The sequence below is a fragment of the Vulpes lagopus genome, chromosome 3, assembly GCF_018345385.1.
Source record: "Vulpes lagopus strain Blue_001 chromosome 3, ASM1834538v1, whole genome shotgun sequence".
Lineage (NCBI taxonomy): Eukaryota > Metazoa > Chordata > Mammalia > Carnivora > Canidae > Vulpes > Vulpes lagopus.
The window spans coordinates 164,663,616-164,686,063 of record NC_054826.1 but is presented as its reverse complement, the minus strand read 5'-3'; the positions used below and the strand labels follow the sequence as shown (position 1 = coordinate 164,686,063).

The 22,448-nt window shown below is 36.5% G+C and overlaps 1 protein-coding gene across 6 annotated transcripts in view; it reads left to right on the top strand.

The window, feature by feature from the left end:
- LRRC7 (leucine rich repeat containing 7) overlaps window positions 1-22,448 on the top strand; it is a 492,830-nt gene that overhangs the window by 375,332 nt on the left and 95,050 nt on the right. For all 6 annotated transcript variants that reach the window (XM_041746971.1, XM_041746970.1, XM_041746976.1 and 3 more), the window contains 3 exons: window positions 14,639-14,768; window positions 15,784-15,899; window positions 20,330-20,399. In XM_041746971.1, the coding sequence (XP_041602905.1) occupies window positions 14,639-14,768; window positions 15,784-15,899; window positions 20,330-20,399 (316 nt within the window). The remainder of the gene's footprint in view (window positions 1-14,638; window positions 14,769-15,783; window positions 15,900-20,329; window positions 20,400-22,448) is intronic.

Here is a 22,448-nt window from a genome sequence, read left to right as displayed (position 1 = left end):
ATTGTGATGTATTGATATGAAGAATAAGAAATTCACTGATATCATTTCAGATTTTACATTGAAGTTATCCCCTCAAAAACTACCACTTGTTGAGTTTTGGTTTAGTATCAAAGAATAATCACAATTATTCAAAAGAACTATTGGAATATTCCTCTTTTCTTCAACTACATATCTGTGGGGGGTTGGATTGTGTTACATATAATTCAGTCAAAACACTATGTCACAGCAGATTGAACACATAAGCGGATATGAAAATCCAGTGCCATCTATTAAGCAAACATTGAAGAGATTTACAAAAATAAAAACAGCGTCACCTTTTACACTAAATGTTTTTGTTTGGGAAAAATATGGTTACTTTGAATAAAAATGTGTTATTTAACATTTTATAGGTTTACTATTATTAACAGGTAATAATTATGTTTAAAACTCCTGTTTTAATCTATAATATAGTCGATATCGATAAATATAAAAAATATAAACACACATTCTTTAGGGTTACCAATGATTTTTAAGAGTGTAAAGGGGTCCTAAGATCAACAAGTTTGAAGATATCTGTTCTATATCCCATCATGTTTTGTATAGTAAAAGTACGAGAGCCATTATCTAACTTATGTTCTCACTGTATGTCTCACCTGCATACAAATGTTTTGAATTTGCATATGTGGCAAAAAACAAACTATCTAAAATTTTGTAGTATACCTTAATAAGCAATCTGTATGAAGTAAGAATAACAACAATAATAACAATAGGTTGGTTTTTCTTAGGAAATTCAGAATTGATCAGAAGTTTAGTGCAAGGCTAAAGGTGAAATTTGATTATGATCTTATTTAATGGCATTCCACGTCACATCAAAAAGTTTTTATAAACAGTAGAATAGCCTGCATTTTATTATGAAACATTCTACCTAAAACTCTGGACACCAAAATCCTGGAAATGTTAAGACTAGCTGTAGTGATATTCCCATTCTACTCTTAGAATGTTTTAATATGTTAGAATTGTCTCTGGTCATTTTTAATAGTCCAAATATTAAAAATTGCTAGAAGAATTAATTTTTGAACATTTTTTCACAGTTGAAATGGATTCCCTAGGTTTTGTGCAAAATGACTTGTAAAATTGATCATTTTTGTCGTCAAATTTTAGTTTGTACCTAGGAGTTGCAGCCACCCTAAGAACTGAATGTACAATGAAAAATAACATTTTTTTTTTTTGCTCACATTGTGCCAAACACCACTTTTGGTGCTTTACACACATTGTTATTTAGTTAAAGCCCCCATTAACAGTATTCTATGTGTATTATGATCTCCCCTTCCCCATCACCAGTTACAGAGACGGAGGCTGAGAGAAGTCAACAGATTTCAAAGCTAAGCTGTTAGTTGACCTCTGATGCCTCTTAATATATATGAGTCACATGTTTTATAATATTTGGTACTTCATGGATCCCACTGCTCTAGAGACAAAGGATCATCTATAGGAAGAGAAACTGCATACTTCTCCTTCTTAGGTTCATAGCCTTGATCAAAAGCAATAAAAACTCAAATATCTGAATGGAAATCTTAGAAAGTCCTTCCCTCATAGAGTATAGTCAAACAGAAAGACTGTTGGACTGGGAATCAGAAAATCTAAGCAAAGCTGGTAAGCCCCTTCTTCTCACTGGGCCTCAAATTCTTGACGGAAAATGCAACGAGCACTGGCTTTGGAGTTGAACAATATGGGTATGAATGAACCCTGGCTATGCCACTAGTAAGTGTGAACTTGGACAAGTTATTTAACCCCTCTGTGCGCTTAGTTTCCTCATTTAAAGTCTCTACCTACACCTAAAACCCTCTAGTTTTTGGATCCAATGTTTAGCCCCTATGATGTCAATACCCTAGATAGTCAGCTCCAGCAGTCTACTTACCAAACTGTTATAACAAGAAAATAAGTGAACTTTATTCTAGGTACCTGAAAGCTAAAAAAAAACATTTTCCCTCTGTTTTCTAATCATGAAAGGATATGTAAGAGATTAGAAATGTACACCGCTCTAGGGAGGAGGTTGTGGGGGCTGGTGAATAGAATAAACAGGGAGACTTGCTTTTATCATATACTCTCTGCAGTTTTTGAATTTTCTATCACATAATGTTATATTAGTCAAAAAAAATTAAAGACAAGACACAGACACACACACCCTACACTGAATAAAGTCCAAATTCTTTAACACAAATATTCAGGCTTTTCTATAGTCTCATCTAAACTGGCGGTAAACAGTAAGTTTGGGGTCAGCATGTGATGGGCTGATCAGCAGCATCAGCTTCAACTGGGAACTTGTTAGAAATGCACATTCTGAGACAATCCCAGCTCTACTGAATGAGAAACTATGGGCATTGGGCCGGGAATCTGTGTAAACAAGCCCTCCAGGGGACTCCGATGCCTGCTAAAATTTGAGAACAACTATCTAGATCCAGCTTTCAGTTATCAGCTAACTATCTTCTCAAACCCTCGTCTATTGTGCCTGTACAAGAATTACCAGAAATGTTGGTTTAAAATGAAGCTGCCTTAGAGAGGAAGTTTACCATAGTGGGTGGTTGCTCTGGCTCTGGAGCCAGACCTTCCGGGTTCAGAACCTGGCTCTTTGATTTGCTGTTGGGTAACAACAGAGCCTTCAATCCTTCCTCATACAATGGAAATTATAATTATGATCCTATCTCATAAGAATGTTGTGGATTACATAAGAATTAAATGTATTAATAAATAGACAGTGCTACACATTCAGTGAATGTTTTCAAAAAATAGTTTGATAAAGTAAAAAATTATTGACTTAGTTAACTTGCATTTTGGAGATTTGGATTCAAGAGATTTGTTTACTGTTTTTAGAACTTAATTCTCTCTCCTGCTCACCCAGACCACCGCAGCTTCCTTAAATTAAAGTTCTTGTACACATACAAACTAGGCCAGCATTTTCTGAATTAGAATTCTCAAAACAGTTATAACTTGCGATTTTAACAGGTATGACACATAAGTTTCATGGACAGTAAGTTTGGGGAACTCTGCGTACAAGTCAGAGAACACTCTAAGTTGCAATATTTTTCCATTTCTTATATCAGTTTCTTGTCTATCTTTTGTATCATTATATAACCTTTCCATTATTTTGCCATGTCTTACCAACTAGAACATAAGCTCCGTAAAGTCTGGGTTCATGTCTTGAGTATATTTAATCTCTTCCATTGTGTGTACCCAAGCAGTATGGCAGAGGGGAATGTTTGCAAGCCTTGGAACTAGACCGATTCAATCCTGGCTTCTCCCCTCATTAACTAATGGACCTCTACTCATTAACACGTCACTTCACATCTCAAAATTGCAGTTTTCTTATCTGAGAAATGGAAATAATAATTCATCTTAGAGGTTATTGTAAGACCTAATGGTAGATAGCCTTCAATAAGTTATAATAGTCATTAATAGTGATAATTAAAAAGACATTTAGTTATTGTTGTCTATGTTCACTTGTGTGAGGATATAACACGAATAAATATCCAGTGTTTAAAAAGAAAAATGTTTTATGCTGATTTGCAAATATAATAATACCCTGAGTCTGCTCAGGCTGCCATAATTAGATTATCATAGACCAATGGCATAAACAACATAAATTTATGTATCTCAGTTCTAGGGGCTGAGAAGTCCAAGATCAAGGTGGTGACAAGATAGACTTCATTCTGAGGTCTCCTCTTTTGGCCTCTAAGCAGCTACCATCTTTCAGTGTGCTCACACAACCTTTTCTTTGTGTATACAAAGAGAAAGAGAGAAAGAGAAGGAGAAGGAGACTAGTTTTCTAGTGTCTCTTCTTACAAGGGCGCTGATCCCATAATGAGGACCCCATCCTCAATGACTTCATCTAACCCAAATCACCTCCCAAAGGCCCATATCCAAGTAGTATCACACTGGAGGTTAAGGCTTTAGCATATGAATTGGGAGGTGGAACACGAACATTTAGTCCACGACGTACATATTTTATTTTATTTTATTATTTATTTTATTTTATTTATTTATTTTTAAAGATTTTATTTACTCATGAGAGACACAGAAGGCAGAGACACAGGCAGAGGGAGAAGCAGGCTCCCTGCAGGGAGCCCAATGCGGGACTCTATCCCAGGACCCTGGGGTCACGCCCTGAGCCAAAGGCAGCAGCTCAACCCCTGAGCCACCCAGGAATCCCATATTTTAAACTTATAAAAGATACTCTCAAAAAAAGCACTGTTTGAAACTGTTTCTACGCTTTTTGGCAGAGTCCTCAAGGACAAGCCTTTAGAATTGTAGTATTTGGTTGTAAAGTCTAAAGACCTAGAGAGAAAAATTTAAAATACAGAAGAAAAAGATTATAATGTATTTCCCAAAGTGATAGAGTTATCCTTATAGAAAAAGTAAAGTTTTTGAAAAAAGTACAGAGAAATGATCAAATGGAACTTCACTAATTGTATAAGATTTCAGTTCAGGTCCAAAATCAGCAATGATTTCCATTGAAAAGACATTGTCCTCCTTCCTATTTTCTCCTTCACTCCCTGCCACTGTATCTTAGGATTGTGACCATTTGTGGGTTGTGGCCAAATTATAAATGCAATATAAATTAAATGTTCCTATATTTTGGTTGGTTAAGAAATCTTTCAGTATCCTAACTTGGAACATAGAGAATCTTTTGCAATGAGCAAAACTGTATTCTACTCATAGATTGTAGAAATGTTCACATAAAATACTTCTAAATAGAATGTTACATTTGAGTAGTACTTTTCTCCTATAATAATAATAAAAAAATTACAGATCTTCTTTTCAACCAACCTAATTAACTTTCTAAAGTAACCAAAGGAAGGGAAAGATCAGTGATTACCTTGGAAGAATGGGAAAATTCGGTCAAATGAAAAGTATATTGTCTTGACAATGATGATAGCTTCAAAACTAGTCAACATAGATGTTTCACGGGTAAAACCTCTAAATGATTGAGTATTCCCAACAAATGCTTTTTCCATCACAATTTGACTGAATTCACCTTAAGGAATTAAGGTTCACCTTAACCAATTAAAAAATGGGTGAGTTTCATTTAGTAAACACAGAAAAGAATTAGTTTCAATTTTGGTAATTTCTTGCATTGTTTAGAAGCTATGCAAGCAACTTACCTATTGATGAGAAAATTCAGGATAGAGTCTAAAACTGGATTCCTGGCCTACATTAAATGATTTTATAATCTCTGAAAATAAGGATAATGACAAAAGTTACTTAGCATTCACCATGTGCCCATTCTAAGTGTTTTGCCTGTATTTAGTCCTTGTAACACATATTTAACTACTGCTTTCACCCTCGTGTGCCCAGTGATGAACCTAAGGTACAGAGTAATTAAGTAACTTGATGAAGATATTGCCGCTAGTAATTGAGTGTAGACTCCAATCCCAGCTGCTGGCTGCAGTTTGGTCTCAATGCCTGGGATATCCTGATGCTTTCAGGCAGACGCTATTTAAGCTATTTTGCCTTTTCCAAACAAATTTTAGATTTCTCCCTTTAGTCATTACAGACATACCTCATTTTATTGTACTTTATAGACACTGAGTTTTTTTACAAATGAGGGTTTGTGGTATCCTTGCATTGAGCAACACTGTCAGTGCCATTTTTCCAACAGCATTTGCTCACTTCGTGTCTCTGTGTCTCATTTTGGTAATTCTCTCAATAATTCAGACTTTTTCAGTATTATTATATTTGTTATGGTGATCTCTGATCAGTGATCTTTGATGTTACCATTGTAATTGCCTAGGGGCACCATGAACTGCGCCCGTGCAAGGTAGCAGACTTAACTGTAAACGTCATTTGTGTTGTCACTGGTCTACCAACCAGCTGTTCTCCCGTCTCCCTCCCTCTCCTTGGCCTTCCCTATTTGCAACAATATTGAAATTGGGGCAGTTACTAACCCTACAGCAGCCTCTAAGTGTTCAAGGGAAAGAAAGAGTTGCACATCTCACGCTTTAAATCAAAAGCTAGAAATGCGTTAGCATAGCGAGGAGGGCATGTCAAAATCCAAGGTGGGCCAAAAGCTAAGCCTCTTGTTCCAAACAGCCAAGTTATGAATGCAAAGAAAAAGTTCTTCACGGAAATTAGAACTGCTACTCCAGTGAACACACCAATGATTAAAAAAAAAAAAAAAGTTTTATAGCCATTATGGAGGAAGTTTTCATGGTCAGGATAGAAGATCACACCAGCCCCAACATTGCCTGACCCAACGATGCCTGATATACAGCAAAAATCTTTTTAAGTCTATGAAGGCTGAGAGAGGGGAGGAAGCTGCAGGAGAAAAGTCTGAAGCCAAAAGAAAAGTCTGAAGCCAACAGAGAGGTTGGCTCATGTGGTTTAAGGAAAGAAGCCATGTTTGTTACATAAAAGTGCAAGGTGAAGCGGCAAGTACTGATGTAGAGACTGTAACAAGTTTCCAAAAGATCTAGCTAAGAAAATTCACACTAAACAACAGATTTTCAATGTGGATGAAATAGCCTTCTATTAGAAGAAGATGCCATCTAGGACTAGAGAGGAGTAATTAATGTGTGGTTTCAAAGGACTGTCTTAGTTTCTTCTTAGGGGCTAATGTAGCTGGTGATTTGATTTGATTGGATTTAAAGATTTACTTATTTATTTGAGAGAGAGTGTGTGTGTGTATGGGAGGAAAGGGGCAGAGGGAGAAGGAGAAGCAGATGCTCCGCTGAGGACAGAGCCTGACCGGACACAGGGCTCAATCTCAGGACCCTGAGATCAGAACCTGAGCTGAAATCAAGTCAGAAGCTTACTGGACTGAGGCACCAGGTACCCTCAGCTGGTGGTTTTAGGTTGAAGCCAATGCCCGTTTGCCATTCCCAAAGCTTGAAGGCCCTTAAGAATTTCACTAAATCTCCTCTGCCTGTGCTCTCTAAATGGAACAACAAAACCTGGATGAGAGTGCGTCGATTTACAAAATGATTTACTGAATATTTTCAGCCCATTCTTGAGATCTACTGCTTAGAAAGATGCCTTTCAAAATAGTTCTGCTCACTGATGATGCACCCAGTCACCCCCCAAGCTCTGATAGAAATGTACGACGAGATCCATGTTGTTTTCATACCTGCTAACACAGCATGCATTCTTCAGTCCGTGGATCCAAGAGTCATTTTCACTTTCAAGTCTTACTATTTAGGAAATACAATTTGGAAGGCTGTAGCTGCCATAGATAGTGATGCCTCTGATGGATCTGGGCAAAGTCAAGGGAAAGCCTCCTACAAAGGAGTCATCATTCTAGATGTCATTAAGAACATTTGTAATTCATGGGAAGAAGTCAACATATTAAGATAAACAGGAGTTTGGAAGAAGTTAATTCCAACCCTCATGGATGACTTTGAGGGGTTCAAGACTTCCCTGGAAGAAGTAACTGCAGATGTGGTGGGAACAGTGAGAGAACTAGAATTAGAAGTGGAGACTGAAAAAAAAAAAAAAAGAAGTGGAGACTGAAGACATGAGTGAGTTGCTGCAACCTCATGATCAGACGTTAATGGACGAGGAGTTGCCTCTTATGGTTGAGCCAAGTGAGTGGTTTCTTGAGCTGGAATCTACTCCTGGTGAAGACACTGTGAAGATCGCTGAAATGACAACAAAGGATATTACATAAACGTACTCGCTAGAGCAGCAGCAGGGTTTGAGAGGATCGACTCCAATTTTGAAAGAAATCCTACTGTATATCAAATGCTACCAAACAGCATCACATGTCACAGAAAAATGACTCATGAAAGAAAGAGTCAATGGACATGGCAAAATGCATTGTTGTCTTATTTTAAGAAATTTTACAAAAACCTTCAGAAAACCACCATCCATCAGTCAACTGCCGTCAACATCAAGGCAAGACCCTTCACCAGCAAAAGGATTATGACTCACTGAAAGCTCAGATGGTGGTTAGCATTTTATAGCAAAAAAAAAAAAAATAATAATTAAGGTATGTCCATTTTCTTAGATTTTTAGACATAAACTATAGTGTAAACATAACTTTCACATGCCCCAAAATATTATTAGGAAAACCAAAGTATTCATTCAATTTACTTTATTGTGACATTCACTTTATTTGTGGTCTGAATGTCATGATGCTTGAATATTTTCATTTGTACGCCTTACAACACCAAACCCACCCTATCTCCAAGTTATGCCTATGTATCCCTTTCTACTAAATCTTTGCAAATACAATTAAATTAAATTCTACACATCCTCTTAAATTTGTGTAGCTCTGATGCCTTACTAATCAACTGCAGGTAGTTTTACATTTTGTCTACTAGAAGGTTTGGTTCATATGAAACAACTCATTTTAAAAAGGGACTATCATGGGGTAACTCTTACATAGTTCAGAAACATTATTCAAGATTTATTTTCAGTACGCCCTCCACCTTGGGACAGGTCATTTTAGTGCACTAAAACACTAGTTTCCTGAACTCAAGTGTTGTACTAGTCACCTTTTAAAACATAAATTGCTCTTTAGCCATTTGTAGTTCGGTTAACGTTACAGGAAAGACTTGACACACTTCCTTCCAAATTTTAAGAGGCGATTTTCAAGAACTTTATTTGGGTATGTTGTCAGACCAGGACTTTCAGAGTTGATGGAAGAGTCTTGTGGGAAAGCTTATTTTAATAAATTATTACACATGCAGAAAAACTGATCACACTGACTGGATCTGTCCACACATGGAAAATAAACTGGATTTCCAGAAAAAAAAAGAAAAAAGCGTGGTATGTCTAGCAGGAGCTTAGCATACACTTAATCCTCTTTGAAACTCTCTGTATTAGTCATTATCAACCAATTTTATAGATGAGAAAAGTCACTCAGCTATTAAGTGGCCCCACTAAAATTAGAACCCAAGCCTATCTGAATTATTTTCCATTGAATTACATTATTCCTACTGAGTTGAAACCAAACGAAGAAAGTAGAGCCCAAAGCCATTTATTTTTATGTTTGTTAGCATCTACACTAATGGAATATTTGATAGTATCTAATGGTTTCTAAGAGTCATGAATGACGCTAAAGTGAAATCATAGATAACCCATGTAGTACAGTCACAGTCTTTCCTCCTCATTAGCTAGGTAATTGAGGGTTAATGACACAGTAATATCTTCCCAGCCAAAATTAATTTATTAAGACCAAACTAGAGAAAAATGTAGAGCGTATTTTTAGAAAATTAAGTCAATACTGTTATTGTTGCTTAATTTCAAACATCACTACCTCCAGTAGCATGCTTCAGTGGTAGTGCTGCCGTGGAACTAAGGGCAAACCTTTACTGAGCACACCCCTTCCGATATCCATATAGATTTTAGCTTTTATGAGCATGTCTGTTCTGTGTGTGTGTGTGTGTGTGTGTGTGTGTGTGTGTGTGCTGGAATGCTACTCTTGAAATATTTGCAAGAGCTTTATTTAAAGCCTTCCTGCTAACTCAGCGTGTGGTCCTAGGACCAGTGCATTTACGTCACCTATGAACGTATTACAAATGCAGGATCTGAGGGGATACCTGACGGGATGAGCACTGGGTGTTATTCTGTATGTTGGTAAATTGAACACCAATAAAAATTAATTTATTAAAAAAAATGCAGGATCTAGACCACCCCAACCCCCAACCGCTGAACCTGAACCTGCATTTTAGTAAGTTCTGGTGATTCATGGGCACTGTGAGGTTTGGAAAGCACTGCTTTCACATACTTTACACCTTCTTTGTAGTATGTTTTTCCTTTTAATGTGTACAATTATAGACTACAGAGAGCAATTCAAAAAAGTGGGGCAACTTCAGGTCTTTTTTTTTGCAGAAAAGTATAATGAATATATTTTTATTAAGATACAACTGATACAACATCATATTAGCTTCAGGGGTACACCATAATGATTCGACATTTGTTTATACTATGAAATGATCGCCACAATAGTCTAGTTAACATTTATCACCATCCATAGTTACAAAAAATGTTTTTTTTTTCTTATGATGAGAGCTTTTAAGATCTATTCTTTTAACAACCTTAACACATGCAATACGGTGTTATTACATGTAGTCACTGCCATACTGCACGTTATATCCACATGGCTTATTTATTTTATGACTGGCTTTATTTACTTATTGTATAACTAGAAGTTTGTACCTCTCGACCACATTCATCTATTTCTCCTGTGCCCTACCCCCCCTTCTAGCAATCGCCAATCTGTTCTCTGTATCTATGAGTTCAAATTTGTTGTTTTAGCTTTTCCACATATGAGGTCACACAGTATTTGTCTTTCGCTGGTGACCGATTTCACTTATTTTGATTATCTTTTGAAAGCCAGTGATAATCTGAGCAAATGTGATATAACTTTTCATAGAGGATCCTGTATTAAAATACCTTAAGTTATTTCTAACCAGATAGCCATCAACAAAGTCAGCTGGAATGTTATGAGTTTAAATCTTTTGAATTTCAGGGATTATTGAAGAGTGTGTGTTTTGCATCTAATCGCTTTCTCTACAACCCAGAGATGCAAAATTCTTCCAGACTATAAATTATTAATTCAGTACAGCCCAGAGTGCCATGAAAACGTTATCTTTTCAATGCAGGAAGTTCTCACCTTGCACAGTAGGGGAGGACTCTGAAAACAACCGTGCAAGCCAAGACCATGCAACAGTCTTAATAACCAGTGAAGGAAAACTATAATAGTTCTCCCTGAAGGTCTTTAAAACCTTCTTTAAAACAGTAAATACTATTATGGTTGGTTATAAGTGTACAGGGATATAGAAAAATAGTAAAATTAATATTCCTCTAGTTCACCATCTTTGAAAACAATGGGGACATCAAGAATTAAAGTGGGGTCTTTTGTAAACAAGTCTTCAAGATCGGTTTGAACAGCACTCGCCTTCTTTTCACCGCGTAAATTATAATTCGGAGTGAATGTCTTTTCTATGTGTTGGTGAATTGCCTTTTTAAGGTGGAATCGGCTTCCAAGCTTCTGTCCTTTGCGCTTTCGATGACCTGAAATATCTCTGAGAGTCCTGGGAAGTGTATTACCAGCGTCACTTCCTCTAGGACATCGTCATCCTTTTTGTTAAAACCACTTGCCTCATTTATGTCAACGGGCTTGCCCCTTAGCTCCCCTGGCAGTGAAGGTACAGTCAGTCCCTTGAATAGGGGCAGGCAAATCCCCACCGTCCTTGTGTCTTCTAGAACTCAGTTATGTCTCCTCACGCCCTGCAAAGTTGTCTGCACAGTGTGGTCGGGATTTCTGCTGTAATGCACGCGTGCTGCTTGCCGTGACTTCCTGCCAGGACGCTTACGTATTTTCCTTTGTGTGCTTCAGGTCATATTTCCTCCAAAACTCAGCTCAGAAGCTGTATGATCTCCAGTTGTAGCATTGACAGCCTATTCAGAGCCTGTGTAGGGTAGGCTTTCAGAGTCGAAATAACTCCTTGGTCCGTTGGCAGGGGTAATGAAGTTGCTCTCGGTGAGAAAAAGCAAGTTTTCACTTAAATCACCAAGAGCGCTACGGAGACCAAGAGCATTCTCCAACAGTGATAGTGCCCTACGTATCACAGTACTGTACCCGTAGCATCTCCCTACTGATTGACAGGGACGTATAGCACGGCATGATGTGCCATTTGTGGTGGGAACCGAATGACAGGTGTCTAGGGACGATCGCCGGCAGACTTTACGGCAGTGATGTGGCCGGTCACTGACCATGATGCGCATCTGCTATTTACATTAAGACTTGTGGGCCCAAGAGGAGAGAGAAGAGTTGGCGTTTCATGCGGCTACTCACAGTTAATATACTGAGGTCCGAGCCTTGTTGATGGGGGAATCACGTTATTTAGTGAAACCACGATGACTGAAATTTATTCTTATCACAACTACGCAGAGTAAGGGCTGCTTGACTGTGACTCACGACTAACCTTAAGACATGTTTTTATTTAAAAAATGGTTTTATAAAAGAAAGGAAAAATGAGAAACCTTCATTATATTTTGAACTGTTTAAGTCTTTGACTTCTACCTCTGAAATTTCTATTTTTAATATTCTCTGGTGTTTTTATGACCGACCACTCGCCGAGCACATAACCCTAAACCATCGACAGATGGCTTATTCAGTTCTACCAAATTTATTCAGTACATTATATATGTAAGACACTGAGCCAGACTTTTTTTTTTTTAGGAAGCAAACTGTTGGGGGTTTTGCACATGCATTGATCCCTGACCCCCGCATGTGCATGCACACACACACCCATGCACGCCTGGCACCCAGCGACATAACCACCCTGGTGTATGGGGCCTCAAAGGATTTAGAAGTGGATTTATCAGGGTTCACTAATACCCTGATAAAAAAAAAGAGAGAAATAAAAAGAAAATATTTCCAGAGCATGTATTCTATGCTGGATACTTTGCTAAATTCTTTACTTAACAGTATCTCATAAGATTCTCAGAGCAACTGCACGAGGCAGGAATTATTAGCATCCTCTTGGCAAATGTGAAGAAACCGAGGCTCAGAGATAGTGTTACACGCCTTGTCTAAAAAGAAGGAAAAAAGTTCACTTAGGCAGCATTTGCTCACGAGTTATTCTGAGCTGAAAGTTGTGTTTCACCAACCCGCTGAAGCTGTCAGGGACCACGAACCACGGTCAGACTCAACCTACCAGATTATTCTTTCCTGACCCGTGGTTAATGGGACCTGATTTGTTTACCTGTACACAAACCTGTGACCTCATTCCACGCTCTCTGTAATGCAAATGTTTAACCTTTAATGAGCATCTTAAAGCTCCCCTGGGCCCCGGCTCCCCAGTGCTACCCAGTGCTACCCGGTGACTCTCCCCCGCCCATGCCCCTGGCAGGCAGGTAGGCCGAATCAGCCTTGGGGCTGAGCACGGCTGTCGCTCCATGGTTTGGTGCCCGGGACAACACATCTAGTAAGTGGCAGGGCTGGGCACACACACACACACACACACACACACACACACCCGGCCTCGCCCCCACGTGCGTCATGTCTAGGCTTACTCATTGACTGGATGATGGCAGGGAATCGCACTCGAGCCAGCCGGCTCCACGACGTGAAGAAGGAAGCTGGTTCTACGACTCTGGCTCCAACTAAGCCTAATTCACTCTCCCTTTACAACAGTGGGACCCTCACACGTGGGGGCCCCCTCGGGGTACAGTGATGATGATAATGACGGTGACAGTGTGATCATCTGAGCAACAGCACCGAGGACAACTGAACCACAGAGAGCATCTCCTCAGGGACAGGCTGTCTCCCTTGCCCAGCTGCGGCGAACCACACACTGGAATGTCCTGTTCCCTGGCGCTAAGGGGACGGGCACTTAGGCAGTTCCTGTCGTGTGGTCCGGGCTTGAGACTGGCTGTGCGCAGAGCCGCGGGCCCGGTGACCAACAGGCAGCCAGCCGGGGCGCTGTGTCCCTTGCTCATCCTGCAAGGACACCAGCCCGGCACTGCCAGATTCTCCTCTTGCAAGAGGCACCCAAAGCCTGGGTCATTATTAGAGTTTACCACTTTTTGAAATACTCCCTGGGCGGCTCGGTCCATTAGGCATCTGACTCCTGGATCCATCTCAGGTCATAATCTCAGGTGGTGAACTGAGTCCCCTGTCGGGCTCCACGCTCAGCAGAGTCTGCTTGAGATCCTCTCCCTCTGCCCTTCCTCACCTCTCTCCCTCTCTCTTTCTCTCAAACGAATAAATAAATCTTTAAAAATAAAGTGCTATGTAAACCAACGCCAATGCATGTGCAGGCTGAAATGAGCCCTGTGCGTAGCCTCTGCTACAGGTGCACTGGCTGAGAGGCAAGGAAGCACCGTGGAGGCATGCGGTGAGCGTTTTGGGCCCCAGCCTTCTTGCTCTGTGTGGCCTCCGGCAGGTTATTTAGCCTCTGTAGGCCTCAATTTCCTTATCTGTGAAATGAGTTTTAAAATAATAACTATCTTAGAGAGTTGTTATAAGGTAAAGATTATTTTTGTCTTTAAAATGCTTAGTAAAATACCTAAAATTTAAGTACTGATTTGTTGTTAATGTTTTGCCCCTTTATCCTCCCTTTTGTGGACCTGCCCTCTACACGCTTCCGCCATGGCAGTTAGATGCCTCCACTCCACGGATGTGCATCACGAATATCAGGCTATAAATGACACTTTAGTTGTATAAAAAACAAACAAACAGGACACCTGGGGGGCTCAGTGGTTGAGCATCTGCCTTCGACTCAGGGCATGACCCGGGGTCCTGGGATCGAGTCCTGCATCGGGCTCCCCACAAGGAGCCTGCTTCTCCCTCTGTCTGTGTCTCTGCCTCTCTCTCTCTCTCTCTCTCTCTGTGTGTGTGTGTCTCTCGTGAATAAACAAATAAAATCTTTAAAAACAATAACAAAACTTTCTGTCGTTTTCCATGGCTCACTTAAATGACAGGTGAATTTAGAAAGGTAAAAAAATAAGCCATATTTATATCACTAAACTGAACCACTCATTAAATGGTATTGAACCACTTGGGTGAACTGATAAATTAATTTATATGATACTATTGTCATCACTAGACGAATAACATTTTTTGTTCAGTGAACTTGGATATGTGGCTTTTTAAAAGCATTTTAACCATGTTACCTTTTGATATGTCTAACTAATGTATTTAACTTTTCAGTTTATCTTTATTAGAAGAATTTGACTGTAGCTGTAATGAACTGGAGTCTCTGCCTTCTACTATTGGCTACCTTCATAGTCTTCGAACGTTAGCAGTCGATGAGAATTTCCTTCCAGAATTACCCAGAGAAGTGAGGAATAAACTTGTTTCTGTTAATTAATTTTTAATGAATATGTCTTGGGATTAAGTCTTAACAGGTGCAATGGCAACATATATCCATGAGTTGAGCTGTCAATGTGTATAGGAATTATCTACATATGAATGTGTTAATTATTCATTTTAAATAAATAATAAGTTCTTACATTTGACCCAGAAAATCCATTTGGCTAAAATATTACTTGCAAAGCAAAGTAATAAAATATTATAAGTTAATCAATGATAAGGAATGCAATTTTAAATAATTTAATTTAAATATTTTGTTTTTAAGAATAATAATGAATAACATCCTGGGATAATTACATTTCCATTTCTGAAGTGGAAGATTTTTAATGTAAATGACTTTTTTTAAAATATCATGTGGCATAATAATATTATTTTTATTTTAGAAATCACCAAGAGGTTCTGTTAGTTTTTATTTCTAAGTGGGATTTTTATTTATTAATGTCAAGAAAAAAGTGTGAAGTATATTTTCAATTTAATGTTTTCTACTAAACACTTCCATAGTGAAGGAACAGTAATCAATATGTCATTATTTTAGAGCCAAAAGCTATGAATAAACATGACAAATATCATTGTAACATGAAATAAAACTAACTTTGCCATAGAAATGTCAATGATATTTTATCTTTTGTGTATGTATGATCTACTAGAAACATAGATATATTAATACTCACTTGGATGGACAAAAACAATTGTTCTTTATGAAAACAGTAAAGCTAATGAGCATTCTAATAATAAAATTATTAAGAAAACTCTTCCTAATATGCAAAAGAACATGAGATATATATTGCCTTAATATCTAAGGAATTTTAATATCTAAAAAATATACATATATTTTAAAGAGATATTTTTAAAAATAAAGCAATAGACATACTAAAAGAGTCCTAAAAGTGATAAGGAAATCTATAAATTATTTTAATATTTAAAATCAATTTAAAAATAGTTTACAGTGTGTTTCTTTACTTACTTTCTTTTGTTACCCACAGATTGGAAGCTGTAAGAATGTAACAGTTATGTCTCTACGTTCCAATAAACTGGAATTTCTTCCTGAAGAGATTGGACAGATGCAGAAACTAAGAGTCTTAAATTTGAGTGACAACAGGTATTTCTACAACATTTCACAATCACCTATTAGTTATTTGCTGAAAGCAAATTATTATTTCTTGTTAATGATTTTAGAGGCATTTTCTGTGTCTTATAAAGTATAGAGAATGCAGATCCATGTTTTATTGAGAAAATGGCAGAAGCTAAATTACTTATAAATTGATATTTCTAAATTTTATTATTTGATTAAATTCAGATCATATATGATGTTGTATGTTTAAATTATATAAAAATTATACACCCAAATTTATATGCCACAACCTTCCTATGTGCAAAAGGCATAATATTATGAATTCCTGGAAAAACTATAATAAAAAGCTACAAAATGTATTAATTAAAATCATGTATAGGAGTATGTATGTATCTATGCATATATATATATATGTATACATATATACACACAAATGTTTTCACGTACACATTTATGTCTCTAGTAAATTAACTGGGTAATGGGTGTATTGTCAATACCACCAGAATGCCGGTAAGAATATTGCCAATTAGTTAATACTCAAAAGTTGTAAAGTTCATACATTATTGTGAGGACAACCAAAAAAGAAAGAAAAGATAAGTCCCCTTTCTTGTGACAAAGGTATTATAAGGGTGGATAGGCAAAAAGAAAAAGCGAAACTGAATTCATCCATGTTTCCACCACAATTGTCCTCAAATAGAAAAGGATAAAAATAAATACCGACTAAAGATAACTGCTAAGTAGACAAAGTGATCATAGAATAGAATGTATGAACTCTATTTCTAATAAGTTTCAGTCAGACAAATGATAGAACAAGAAACTAAGAGACTGCAACAAAACTGTCAAAGATGACTTTTATGGAACCATAAAGAATGTTCAGATGAGTAACTGTCAAGATACGTATACTAGTTCTCATTTGTTTGTTTAAGACAAGTCATAATAATAATGTGATTTTCAAAAATTATTCACTTAGTAATTCAATAAGATTCCCATGTAAGAGAATAAGACATTTTATTAAACAGTTTGGGATTTCATTTTCAAAATCAAGATGACGAGGAAGCTTCATAGCTTGGTACAACAAAACAACCTCATCTTCTGTCTCGACTGGGTTACCAGACAGGAAAATGAGGGAAATGCATTAAATGTTGTGCCTGACTTACAGCAAAACACTTTTCAAAATGTTCTAAGTATATTCTTTTGAATAAGATTAGGAAATATGGTCATGGAGATATCATAGGAGGATGGATTCTCTCGTAAATCCCATTACAGTCCCCTATGGAATTGAGCTCCACTACCGTTAACTTAGAGGGGGGTTTTCATAATGCATTAGAGCAGGCTCTTAAATTCTTAGTAAACTCAACTTTTGTTCATTAATAATCTTCATTATGATAGAGAAAATATGCTATCAAATATTTAAAATGGCCCATTATTAGAAGTATTACAAATGAATTTATTTTTGACTATTTTCTGGAAGTATAATTAACATATAGTGTTACATTAGTGTCAGAAATACAATATAAGGATTCAGCAATTCCATACATTACTCGGTGCTCACCACCATAAGTGTACCCTTCATCTCCTCTATTGCACCCATCCCCTCACCCACCTCTCGTCTGGAAGCCACAACTTTGTTCTCTGTATTTAAAGGTCTTTTTTTGTTTGTTTGTTTTCCCCCCCTTTGCCTGTTTTGTTTCTTAAATTCCACATATGTGTGAAATCATGTGGTATTTGTCTTTGTCTGTTAAGTGAAATAATCACTTAATATTATACCCTCTATAACCTCGTGGGACCTAGCAAATAGCAAGATCTCATCTGACAGGTATAAGGTATTTCTCATTGTGGTTTTGACTTGCATTTCCCTGATAAGTGATATTGAGCATCTTTTTATGTTTCTGTTGGCCATTTAGTATTGTCCTCTTTGGAAAAAAAAATGATTATTCAGATTCTCTGCTCATTTTTAACTGGCTTATTTTTTCGTATTAAGTTATAGAAGTTCTTTATATATTTTGGGTATTAACTCCTTATGAGATATATGATTTGCAAATATGTTCTTCTATTCAGTAGGTTACATTTTTGTTTTGTTGATGATTTCACTCACTGTGCAGAAGTTCTTTATTTTGGTGTAGTCCCAGTAGTTTAATTTTGCTTTTGTTTCCCTGGCCTGAGGAGACATATTGAGAAAGATATTTATATGGCCAATGTCAAGGAAATTACTTACTGCTTGTTTTCTTCTAGGAGTTTGATTTCAGGCCTCACATTTAAGTCTTTGATCCATTTTGAGTTTATTTTTGTGTCTGGTGTAAGAAAGTAGAAGGGTTACTAATAAAGTTATTTATTCAGGAAATCAAGGATACTTCAGTAACTACCATGGGACAGACATATAGCTAGATGCTAGGGCAAAAGATATAAGACACTGAGAATCTCACAATATCAGGAACTTAAAATATTTGCTCAGGCCAGTTATATTAGCTTAATTTTTCTCCTAGTCCAGTGACTGGAACATAGTATAGAGCCAAATTAATATTTTTTTTTAATTAATGAATGAATCAATGAATCTTAAACTGCAGTTAAAATCAATATTCCACCAAAGCTGAGGCCAAAATTGAACATTGCTATCAGAGAAAGAACTGCCTGGATGGAAGGTTAAATATGAAATGTTATCCGAATGTTTTTACTATCACAATTTCAAATTTATAATAGATTTTTTTTTAAAGTTTGGTATTCTAATTGAGGAACCATTATTCCTTTGCACTGTCAACTGCAAGATTGCTCCTGGGGTCAACTTATTACACATGTGTGATATTAAATAGAGGCTTACTTTCAATGTAGGTTAGAGAAGGAGCAAGGAGAAGGGCATGTAAGTCATCCTTCTCTAAAGGCTCCTCTCTTTATATTCTACATTTTTAACTGAATTGATGACTTATTATATATAGTATTATATATGATTCTGGAGATTTCCTCCTCATGTAATTTTGATGTGGCAAAATTGATATTCTCTATATGACGTGAAAAACTCTTCCCACAATACTTACTTCAGAATTCCTGGCTTAACTGAAATTAAATAAGTAAAAACTACTGACAGTTTTTATGTAATTTGGTTTATGTTATAAATACTAACATAACCAATTATTCTATAAAAAGAGAATTATGATATAAATTATTCTGTTACTCTTTATATTTTTATTTATGTTTTATAAAGATTTATGAACTCAAAGAGGTTATTATAGTCTTCCTAAAGGTACCTGGCTAATGCACACTGTTGATATTTGTATTGGCTGTCAATATCTTTTCGTATTTACTAAGTTCTTTGAAAATGTTCAACTGCTTTTACATATAAAATAAACAACTTCCATAATCATTAATTATTATAATATTTCCCATTTCCATTATCAAAAACTATGTACTCATCAATTGGCTGAAAGAATTCCAACATATTAAAGACTTAAGGGAATTTTTATTCCAGGTTCTATCTAAAATGTGTGTCTGTTTTCAAAAAAGAATACACAGAAATTGACAATAAATCCATCTGCATGCCTTGATTATATCACCACTTTGCTGAGTAGCTATGATGGTAACCTATATAATCACAATTCATTCATCATGCACAATTTCAGGGATATCAGATAGAATGTTGAAATAGGCATTTGACAACTTGGCCCTCCAAAGGCTGAAGCCAATAATAAATAGATAATTTTGACTGAATACCAAAGCACATACCTCAAAGTGCAGTTTTAAAGATTCCCTCTTGGAACACATACTACACGACATGCAAAGGGCGAGAGAACACAAGGACACATTTGGGAGTCAATATAACATTGGGAGCTGTGAATACCTTTAGGAGTACAACAAACATGACCCCATCCTATCATGGAGCCTACAGTTCTTTGGAGCAATCAGCCAGTAGAAAAGTAATCATAAAAATAAATATATAACTACAAACTATGGTATGTTCCATCAAAGAAAATATAAGGTGCTTTGTGACTATTGGGGAGAGTAATTTAAATGAAGAGTCAGGAAAAGCCTCTTTGAGAAAATGGCATTTAAGATGAGAGCCAAAAGACATGTGGGATTTAGTGAAGTGAAGTCGGGAAGAAAGAATATTCCAGAGTGAATAGTTTGGCTAATCCACACAGTGGGTAGATAGAAGGGCTGTCAGGTGGCCCTGGTGGGGCTGAGTTAGGAAAAGACTTGCAGAAGTTTCTAGAGAGGCGTGAGGGCCAGATCTTATAAGGCTTGACAAATCACGTCAACAACTTTGGATTTTATCCTAGATATGATGGGAAGCATTTGAAGGGTTGTAAAGAGGAGCTTTTTTTACTTTTTAAAGATTATTCATACTGCTTAAGAGAAAGGATTGGAGAAAAGAATGAAATGAATGTTACAGTATTTTAAATAATTCTTAATAAAAAGGAACTATATCCGTCTCCACCCATGCTATTAGAATTTTCTTGTTTTTGCAGATTGAAGAATTTACCATTCTCATTTACCAAACTTAAAGAGCTTGCAGCTTTATGGCTTTCTGACAATCAGGTAAAAACTTTTATTACCGGGTTTATTTTGTGTATTAAGATGAACTGTAATTGAAACTTTGAATTACTAACTATTCCCAAAAGATACCCTTGACAATTACTACAAAATATAGATTCTTTATCTTCCAGAAGAGAGATTTTGGTAAAGGTAGCAATTCGAGCACGTATTTCATTGCTACAGACAATACAGTAGGATAATCCCCACCCTCTTTAAATACTTTGATTTAGCATCTGTTTCATTCTCAGAGATCTCACACACAAAATGATCGTTTTCACACCTTTTTACTTCCAAGTAGTACATATATATGTCCTTAGGGAGAGTTCTTTAATTATATCTCTGAAGTTAAAGAACAAGAAATCATTCCCACAGTCCCCACAGAATTATTATCCTACATGTTCCTCTTTTTCTCATACTTTTAATTATAATCAACTTATAAATTTTTTTTTAATTTTATTTATTTATGATAGTCATACAGAGAGAAAGAGAGAGGCAGAGACACAGGCAGAGACACAGGCAGAGGGAGAAGCAGGCTCCATGCGCCAGGAGCCTGATGTGGGATTCGATCCCGGGTCTCCAGGATCGCGCCCTGGGCCAAAGGCAGGCGCCAAACCGCTGCGCCACCCAGGGATCCCTATAATCAACTTAATTCTAAAATTTTATACAAGAAGTTTTCAGATGCGTTTTGCAACTGTTACCAGTACTTTCTGTGAAATTGGTTTGATATTATTTTTTATACTCACAAAAGTAGATTGTAATTGAACCAGTAATCGAGTGTTAACGAAGAACTTGAATAACTGGAAAATAACAAGAAACAGTTGAAGACATCTGATTTGCCACAAGGAAAAAAAAATGGTCATAAACTATTTTGACATAGTTTATTAGTCTTTTTTACTTTTCTCTTGTAATCCTAAAATTTTGAAATATCTATCCCCAAATACAAATAGCCAAATGAAAACAAGTCATCTTGAATTTAGCTTCTTATCATGATTTCCTGAGCATAAAAGCAGCATTACTGGAATTGTTCAGAATTCTAGGTATTGGACTACTTTTGTGAATAAATAAAATAAATCTCTACAAAATGTAAAATATATGTGCTAGAATTTTTGTGTTCCGACATTCGTTAGAACACTTGCTCCCATCTGCTGAGTAAAAAAATTAGATTATCACTCAAATTCAAACCTTATCAATGAACTATAGATTTTTCAAGGCATTAATATATCATTATAAATAAATCATTTCTGGATTCAGTATGAGCTATGCTAATGAGCAGTCGATCCTGCAGTCTTGCATTGGGAAAAAAACATCCCCTAATATCATGATTTATTATTCTTGTGAGAGAATGAACTGAACAGTAACTGCATCATTTAACTTTTATTTAGAACAGTGATTTAGTGTGTTTCTGACTCAGTTTCATGAAACAGGTTGGTATCCCAAATCCCCTTTGTGCTTCACTCCTATTAATAAATGTCATCAAATAGGAGGATTTTTTTAAACATTAGAGATCATCATTTCTAGTATACTTATATATATATATATATAGCATACTTATATGTATAGTATATAATATCAGAGTTCTAAAACACCCTTAAGAAATAGGATTTCTAAAATCAAATTAATAATAAAGAATGAAATGTTACCACCCATAAGAAATGTATTGTTGACCTAGCAGATACAAAAAGTACAGCTGTTAATTTTTAGGTAGACTCTGTCTTTGGTTACAAGAATATCTCTTAAAAAAATGCTTATGTTTCAACCTAATTAAACTCATAGATGATCTTGTAATAGCGTGAATTTGATAGCAATTTCCATCTGTCTTTTTAAAGGGCAGCAATTTGTGAAAATGAATGAGCATATAGAAGCACACCACAAGCTTACTTAGTTGAAATGATTTAAGACATCTTGGTCTCTTTAAGATTAAAACTAACATTGCCAGTGAAGACGAATTGGTTTTGTAAAAGAATATACTAGAGAAAAAGAGATTCTCAGCTTGAAGACCTTAGGATTTGAGAATATTCCTCAGCAATAGCCTTAGTTCTTAGCTTTCTTATT